Source organism: Arachis ipaensis, chromosome B02, assembly GCF_000816755.2.
Source record: "Arachis ipaensis cultivar K30076 chromosome B02, Araip1.1, whole genome shotgun sequence".
Lineage (NCBI taxonomy): Eukaryota > Viridiplantae > Streptophyta > Magnoliopsida > Fabales > Fabaceae > Arachis > Arachis ipaensis.
In genome coordinates this window covers 12,074,437-12,083,310 of record NC_029786.2, presented here as the reverse complement: position 1 = coordinate 12,083,310, position 8,874 = coordinate 12,074,437, and the positions used below count along the sequence as shown (strand labels likewise).

General features: G+C 37.9%; 1 protein-coding gene across 4 annotated transcripts; it reads left to right on the top strand.

Moving 5' to 3' along the window:
- Positions 6,414 to 8,653, top strand: LOC107628185. Of its 4 annotated transcripts, XM_021115475.1 has the most exons (5): positions 6,414 to 7,043; positions 7,222 to 7,367; positions 7,709 to 7,834; positions 8,041 to 8,169; positions 8,261 to 8,653. In XM_021115475.1, the coding sequence occupies exons 1-4, from the start codon at positions 6,917 to 6,919 to the stop codon at positions 8,050 to 8,052; spliced, it is 411 nt and encodes a 136-aa protein (XP_020971134.1). In that variant the 5' UTR covers positions 6,414 to 6,916; the 3' UTR covers positions 8,053 to 8,169; positions 8,261 to 8,653. The 4 variants fall into 4 exon arrangements, 1 of the variants encoding a protein (XP_020971134.1); XR_001617629.2 differs by having other exon boundaries at positions 6,414 to 6,646; positions 7,222 to 7,834; XR_002357102.1 differs by having other exon boundaries at positions 6,414 to 7,407.

Below are 8,874 nucleotides of genomic sequence, written 5' to 3'. Positions count from 1 at the left end.
TCAGTGACGGTGGAAGGAGAAGGAGAAGAAGAGAAGAAGGAAAAAGGGAGAGGGGGTGAACGGCGGCGGGTTTGGGGATCGGCGACGGTGGCAGTTTTAGGGGCTGATGGTGGTTTTGGGTGGAGATGGAAGGTTGGAGGGAGGAGAGGAGAAGACTGTGAGAGAGGAGGGGAAAAGTGGGCACGCGAGGGCTAGGGTTTCTGCGTCAGGGTGGTTAGTGAATTCAAATCCACGCGTACGCGCGGGTCACGCGTGCGCGTGGATGAGGGAAAATTGGAATGGCGTGAAAGCGTCATTGACGCGAACGCATGAAGAGGGGTAGGTGAAGATGACGCGTACGCATGAAGCACGCGTACGCGTCGACCAGAATCGTGCTAAATGCACGATTCTAGCGTCGTTTTGGCGCAACTCTCTGTTTCAATTAAGGGGGAAAATTTTTTCACGTGACACGTACGCGTCTCCCATGCCCACGCGTGGTGTGTGTAAGTGAAAATGACACGTACGCGTCATTGACGCGCATGCGTGGCCCAAATTGTGCCTAACGCATACCAGCCGCACAATTCCAGCCCAACTTTCTGGGCGTTTGATGGCGACGCCGATTTGGAATCGACGCCCACGCGTGGTGTAAATTTTTTTTTATATAGAATATGCAGAATGCAAGATGCAGATGCTGATGCGGATGTTATGAATGATACTAGGGAAATAAAATAAAATAAAATAAAACTAAAAAAAACAAACAAAACAAAATAAAATCAAAATTGAAAAGGAACGATCATACCATGGTGGGTTGTCTCCCACCTAGCACTTTTAGTTAAAGTCCTTAAGTTGGACATTTGATGAGCTCCTTGTTATGGTGGCTTGTGCTTGAACTCATCCAGAAATCTCCACCAACGTTTGCAATTCCAATAGCCTCCAGGGTCCCAAACTAGGCACAGAAAGCCTTCGAGCAAGTTAAAGCAGGTGCTCCGGCTCCAGGGATGTTGATTGTCAGAATAAATTCCAAGATCCCAAACCTTGCTTTTGTAACCGTCTTCGCTTTTATCTACATTATTCCAACCGGGCAGTACACAACTTGAATTCTCACTGAAGCATCCAAACAGCTTTCTAGACACATACAATTGAACTCTACACCAATCCGTGCAGTTCCATTTGGAGCGTGGGATTGGATTGAGCCTTGGATGCCCACTTCTATTATTAACCATCTCCCTCTTACTCTTAAAGCCGTAGAGAGCTCTAAGCTGGCCATCGGTTTCAAGCAAACCATATTCAAGTGGAAAGGTGAAGATGAAGGCCAAGGATTTTACCCACTTGAAGTTTTTATTGGGTGGTAATGGCCTTGGGAGAGGTGTTTCCAGTGGTCTTTCAAGCTCTACTTCCTTGTACTCTTCTGTGAATAATTCCACTTCCTTACAAACCTCTTCAACTGCAACCACGTCTTGATCAAAGTCTTCAATTTCTTCCTCATCACTCAAGTCATAAGTTGGAGGTTGAGAAAAGTCTACCTCCACATCATCTTCATATTCGCTTGGGGAAGATTCTTCAATCTCAAAGAATTCAATTGCGGATGCAAGTTCATTCTTAGGAGAGCTTAGTTCATGATCATCATTACCAAGGAAACTTGCTTCTTGATCTGTTCCGTCCAGTTATTCATAAGATACATGCCTTGGTGGTGCGGAATTTATAACCCACAAACTTACCGCCAAGTGCACCGAGTCGTACCAAGTAATACCTTACGTGAGTAAGGGTCGATCCCACGAGGATTGATGGATTAAGCAACAATAGTGTTTGATAAGATTAGTTAGACAAACAGAAAAGAGTATTTGAATATTCAATCGTGTAGAAATTAAAATAGTAAAGTAAATAAATTGGGAAGAAAATATAGAGAAAATAGTTAAGGTTTCAGAGTTATCTATTTTTCTGGATTAACTTTTCTTACTAACTAATTTAATAATGCAGGATTTAATTTATGGCAAACTATATGTGACTAGACCCTAATTCCTTAGACCTTCCTAGTCTCCTCTAAAATTCATTAACTGCCAATTTCTTGGTCAATTAATTCCAATTAGAGGGTGATAATCAATTTCTAGTTTATATGCCACAAAAACTCTAATTATCCAAGAAGTAAAAGGATTATATGTCACGTATCCTGTTAAATTTAGATAATTAAAATTTAGGAGAAATTATTTTCAAGCTGTTGTTCAAGTAAAGAGCTTTTCCAAGTTTTACAAGAACTCAAATAGAAAGAGGGTCATACTTCCGTTCCACCCAAATTCATAAGATAAAGAGCGAAAACAATTCTTAAATTATAAATCCATACACGAATTAAAATAGAAAAAGCAATAAAATTAATCTATAAAAATAGACAGAGCTCCTAACCTTAACAATGGAGGATTAGTTGCTCATGGAATATAGAATGTAAATTTGTACAGAATTCCCTAATGGAATCCCCTTAATGGTATATTCTACTAGGAGAGAAGTCTCCCCTTTTTATAACTAATCCTCATTAATTTGGAATCTAATATCTAAAACTAAAAATTAAAATAATATCTTTTTCTAGAATTAAAATTTGAATTTAAATTTGAATTAATTTAAATAATCAAATCTTCAATGGATGGATGGGGACCACTTGAATTGTCTATGCTGCAGCTTCTAATCTGTGTTTTCTGGGCTGGAAACTGGATCAAAATAGCCCAGAAATCGCCCCCAGCATTTTCTGCCAATTCTGCAGATCGCTCATGTGACGCGTCCGCGTCGTCCATGCGTTCGCGTCATTTGTGCATATTCCAGTCCACGCGTTCGCGTCAGGCACGCGATCGCGTCATTACGATTTCCTCTATTCTGCGCGGTCGCGTGAGCCATGCGTCCGCGTCGGTATTCGCTGGTCATCTCCTTGGCTTCTTTTCTTTCTCTGCAGAAACTTCATCAAATCCATCCGAATGCTACCTAAAATAATTAAAATTGCACAAAACTCAAAATAGCATCCATAGTGGCTAAAATATAATTAATTCTTAATTAAACTCAACAAATTAGATGCAAATTCACTAGGAAAAGATAGACAAGATGCTCATGCATCACTTGGGGATTGTGCACTATCCTCCTTAGCATCAATTGCAAATTTCTGGGCGAAATTCTCTACAATTCTTGATTCCCATGGAGGTTTAGCGTCTTCTAAGTCTTCAACGAATTCTTCTTCCTTGATAATTTCAGCTTCCTCTACTTGTTCTAGTATAAAGTCATGCTCCGTACTGTCAACCAGAGTTTCTAGTGTCTCCTTCATGCTACGTTCTTCATTAGATTCTCCACATGAAGCCATGGGAGTTCCTTGAGTGCCCGAACATCGGGAAGCTAATTGATTTATCGCTTGCTCCAGTTGATGAAGGGTTACATGAAATTGATCTACTGTTTCCTTCAGGCGAGCCTGTGATTCTTGGGTCGATGGATATGGACATGGTGCATATGGAAGTGGTGGTTCTTGGGAGTAATTGGATTGGAACTAGGGTGGATAAAGGTTAGGGTCATATGGAGGTGAATGGTTGTAGGTGGCTTGTGAGTATGGTGGTTCGAAGCTATGTTGAAAAGGTGGTTTATTGGCATATAATGGAGCTTGCTGGTAACTACAAGGGGGTCCACCATGTCTATCATCTTAGTACGCACCTCGGAATGGCTCTTGACCATAGTAAATTGGTGGAGGTTGGTTGTCATGTAAGGGTCCACCATAACTATTGTCTTGGCATGCATTGTAGAACGGTCGTTGTCCATGGTATCTTGGAAGGTGTTGTTGCCGAAAGGGTTGATCAGATCCTCGTGGCTCCTTCCATCTTTGATTGTTTTGACCTTGATGCATGTTCCTGTTATAGCTTCCATTCCTTTCAACAACATTAGAACCAAACTCAAAGCGACGGGGGTGAGAACTCATAGTAGCTAATAAAAATTAAAGAAAAACAAAAATAAAAACAAATAAACAAGCAGACAACTAAATATTTACAATAACCAATAATAAGGCACACGTTTGCAATTCTCCGGCAACGGCGCCATTTTTTAGGAGAAAACTTTTGTGTGGTCTAGAATTTTGTAAAAATAATCACGTTGTAGGTATAGTTTCTAAACCAACTAAAATCCTTTCATACAAAAGTTTTGGTTGTCACAAGTAACAAACCCCTAATAAAATTGATAACCGAAGTATTGAAACCTTGGGTCGTCTCTCAAGGAATTGCAGGAAAGTATGAATTATTATTGGTTATGGAAAAAGGTATATTTTTGGAGTTTTTGAAATAGGGAACAAGGGAATAAATTGGCAAGAAAGTAAATTAATAACTAGAAAAACTCTTGGCAAGGTATGAGAACTGGAAATACCATCCTAGTTATCCTTATTAGGTGTGATGAGAATTGTTATTGCTCCCACTTAGTTAACCCTTACTAAATAAAGGAAAGTTAAGTGGACTAATCAATTTGATTCCTCAAGTCCTAGTCAACTCCTATGGAAAGACTAGCTTTAGAGGGATCTAAATCAATCAGCAATTTCCAATTTTCAATCAACAGTTGAGTTTGACAACTCAAGTGTCACCAATTACTCAACCAAAGCCAAAAGGGGAAAAATATAAATTATTTATATTATAAATAGAAGAAAGCAACCATAAATCTGAAATAACTGGAATTGAATTAAATAGAAAATCAAATTAAACATAGGAATCCATAAACCAATTTGGCAACATAAGTAATCAATAAGGAAAAATAGATAAAGTAGAATACTAAGACAATTAAAAGTAGAAAAGAAACTAAATTAAAGAACATTGAACCCGGAATTGAGAAGGAATGAACCATAAACTAAGAGAATCCTAAATCCTAAAACCTAAGAGAGAGGAGAGAGCCCCTCTCTCTAGAGACTACATCTAAAACCTAAAATTCTCTGTATGATTGATGAATGTTGAATGAAATTATTTGATTCCCCCATTCTCCAGCCTCTATTCTGTGTTTCTGGGCTTGGATTTGGGCCGAAAAAGGGTCGAGAAATCGCTGGGGGCGAATTCTGCAACTTTCTGCACGTGGCATCTGTCACACGTACGCGTAGGTCATGCGTACGCGTCATTTGGAAGTTTTCCTTGTCATGCGTACGCGTCGTTTGTGCTCTGTGCCAGGCACGCGTCCGCATCGTCCATGCATGCGCGTCGTACATGCGTGTGTGTCGCTGCCATTTTCTTCAAAACTCCATTTTGTGCGTTCCTTCCACTTTTGCACGTTTTCTTTCTGTCCTCTAAGCCATTCCTGCCCTATAAAGCCTGAAAATACTTAACACACAGATCACGGCATCGAATGGTAATAAAGGATATATTAAAATTAACATTTTTGAGGCTTAGGAAACATGTTTTCACATATATCACATAATAAGGAAGGAATTGTAAAACCATGCAAATTATATGAATAAGTGGGTGAAGAATTGATAAAAACACTCAATTGAGCACAAGATGAATCATAAAATAGTGATTTATCAATCGTTGATTTTCGTCAAGAAGAAATGATCTTCATGTGTACCTGTTTAAGAATGGAGTCATTTGGAATTCCCTGCGAACATATTGTGAAAGTTCTGGTTGACAGAGACATTTGTGAGATTTTCCAGTCATTGGTATTGGATAGATGGACAAAAAATGTTAAATCAGCATTCAATGATCCAAGTGGGTTCACCAGGGATGCTGATGTTATTAGTCGTCAAAGTGCCTTGATGGAATTTTCTAAACAATTGGTTGTTGTTGATGCTAAAGTACCAGAGAGATATGAAGAGACACGTGACCTAATTATGGGATTGTGCTCATCTTACAAGGCTACAGACGAAGGAACTAATCAACCTCAGTCAGGTGCAGCTAAAAGTAGCAATCCGTATGTGCAACAAAGCGGTGTAGGCTCAGGACAACCATCTAGGAAGAAGCGGCAACATTGTAGTATTTGTCAAATGGAAGGACATAAGAAGACAACATGTCCTTGGCAAAAGGACATTGACAACAACGTTATTGAAGATGAAGCTAATGGTTCGGATGATGGCGACGTATATCCAGAACCGACAGCTAAGTTAGATAGTGATAATTAGCAACCTCCATAAATTTAATATTTTAGCGTAGAGAATCAGTTTCATATTTGTATTTATTTATTTTTTTGCACTATATTAATGAAATTTTATATATTCTTCCAATAGTCGTGCGTATGCTTTTTAGATGAAATAATTGTCAAATAAATATAGGTTTGTGAAAAAAGGTAAAAAAACCGGTCAACGCGGCAATGTAAATGGTCTGGTCTAGTACTTAAAATCGTCATATTGATAACCGTTTGAAAATCGTTGAACCGGTCGGTTTGACCAGACCGTAATATCCGACCGGTTCTTATATACGACGCCGATTTGATTAAAAACAACACCAAACGCGTAACGCATCAACCCCCTTCCCCTAACTCCCTCCCCCCTTTGTTCCTCATTCAGAATCAGAATCAAAAGCAAATCTTCAAAGTCTATAAATTAGGGTTCTACCGGCGCCGTTCGTTGTTGTCGGCACCTCTGCGGCTTCTTCCTTCCCTCTGTCGTGTCGCCGTCGTCTCGCCGCTCGCCGTCGCGCTCAAATAGAGGAAGAATCATCGCAAGCGCCGTTGTTTCCTCCTCCTCTCGGTCAAGCCGTCTTTTTATTTTTATTTGTTTTAGGTTCATTTTTGTGTTGTTTGGTTTAGTCGAAGCAATCGGCGAAAATTTGCAGGTTTGGAGTTGTGTGTAATCTGTTTAGATGGTGAAACTTGAAGCTAATAACTTGTTTGGCTTCTGTTTATGTATGTATTTTATTCTGGTTTTGTGTAATATAGTTTAAATTATTGACCGACAAATGGTGATATAAGAAGTACTGTGTGTTAAATTTGGAATGCTGAAAGCGACTGGTTGCATTTTATGCTTTTAGAGACATTCCTTTTCTTGTTGGATTGTGGAGTATATTTTGTTGAAAGTAGAACCTTTTTGTTGGTATCTACTGCCTTTTCAGTATGCTACTTTCTTTATGCTGTTATCTGCGGGCAAGGTGTGGCAAGTTCCACAGATATTTTTCACCCTACTTTTTCAAATTATACTGTAGATATAGATAGATATTTTCAGTTCATCTTCCATGCTCTTTTCTTGCTACTGAAAAGGTTACTGAGTGGATGCTTCGAACTCATTTCTCTATTGATTTTATTTATTTATTTATTTTTTAATTGCAGAGGACTTTTGCGTAATTTGGGCGAATGAAGTGTTCTATGATTTGAATGGGGAGACGATGCCAGAGTTGGGAAGTGGAGCTAGAAGGTCGAAATGGCTTGGTGATCTTCAGCCTGGTCCACTACCCGTTGATGAAGGAGAAAATTGGGTACAACCTGCTCAGAACAGGTCTAGGAGGAGAGTTGGAGGTGGAAGAGGAAGAGGGGATAATGCTACAACTATTTTGTTAACTTATTAAATTTGCTGAATATAATAATTATTTATTTAATGCATTTATTACAGGCTTTTCTGTTTTGTTAATGTCTTAAACTGGTGTTTATTATTTTGTTTCGAAAATATGAGATAGTTGTAGAATTTTGATATTTTTAGAACAAAATTTATTATATATTTTTATATTGGTTCTTGTCATGCTTATTCAAGCATGCAGTGAAGGTTTGTTCTTAATTTTTTGTTACCTCTCATGAGTTGGTTATTCTTTTGGTGGTACAGGTACAAGTTGGTAACTCTCATGTTTACAAGATAGAAAGAAAATTGGGTAAAGGTGGATTTGGCCAAGTTTATGTTGGCAGAAGGATGAGTGGTGGTTCTGATCGAACTGGTCCTGATGTAATTGAGGTGATGTTAAAAATTCAATCTCTTTTTAAGGATTTACTGAAATACTAATAAATCCTACATGGGATGATACATTGGCATGATAAATTGGTCTACATGTTGATTATGATCAGAGACCTGATATATTTAGGTTCGTCAATGTTTGAATGTTGTGAATTTCGCATGATTATATTATTCTTCTCAGTGTTGATAATATCCTATTCCTTCAGGGGAACAATTAGGTATGCAAGTGTACATGCACATTTAGGTAGGATTGGAAGCCAAAGGGATGATCTTGAGTCCCTTGCATACACGTTAATATTTCTCATAAAAGGGAGATACCATGGCAGGGTTATCAGGTGCATTTTTTCAATCTATCTTTATTTCTTGTTTCCTGTTTAGAAGTTTTATATAATATATAATCTATTTATCTTTCCCTTTAATTTGCAGGGTGACAATAAAAGCTTTCTTGTTTGTAAGAAAAAGATGGCCACTTCTCCAGAGTTGATGTCCTGCTTTTGTCCTCCACGGAGCTGTAAAACAGATGTTCGATATATTGGAGGCTCAGAATGCAGAGCACAACATGAAAGTAACGTTCCTAGAGCTTTACAATGAGAAAATAACAGATCGTGTTGCTCTTGAGGAGACTGTAAAATTTGTAGATGATAAGTCTAAAAGTTCTTTCGCTCTTATGGAGGATTGGAAAGGGGGCTTCCATTGATAATCCAGGAAGAATTGATTAAAAATTTTTTACACATATACTTCATATGTCTTAGCAATATAAGAACAGATCTGTAAAATAAATTGATATATATTGCATGGGGTTTTTTTCTTCTAGTCAACATTTAATAGATATGTCAAATCTTGATCAAATAAAAACAACAAAATAAATGGCAAACAAATAAAAAGATCTGGAATTTTTTTTACATAAATTAATTATATAAAATAAACTATAATTCACAAGACATAATATTTGTATGTCATTGTTGCTGAAATAATAAATGAAAATAATATTACTTCATCAATAAAATATGATGTTTTTAAATTAAAATATCTATATAGTG

Bases quoted from the DNA above. Each gene is read 5' to 3' on its own strand.
- LOC107628185 (XM_021115475.1), top strand. From the start codon at position 6,917: ATGCTTTTAGAGACATTCCTTTTCTTGTTGGATTGTGGAGTATATTTT. The intron at 7,044-7,221 runs GTGTGGCAAGTT...TTTTAATTGCAG, and splicing joins TGCTGTTATCTGCGGGCAAG to AGGACTTTTGCGTAATTTGG. The intron at 7,368-7,708 runs GTACAACCTGCT...TTGGTGGTACAG, and splicing joins TTGATGAAGGAGAAAATTGG to GTACAAGTTGGTAACTCTCA.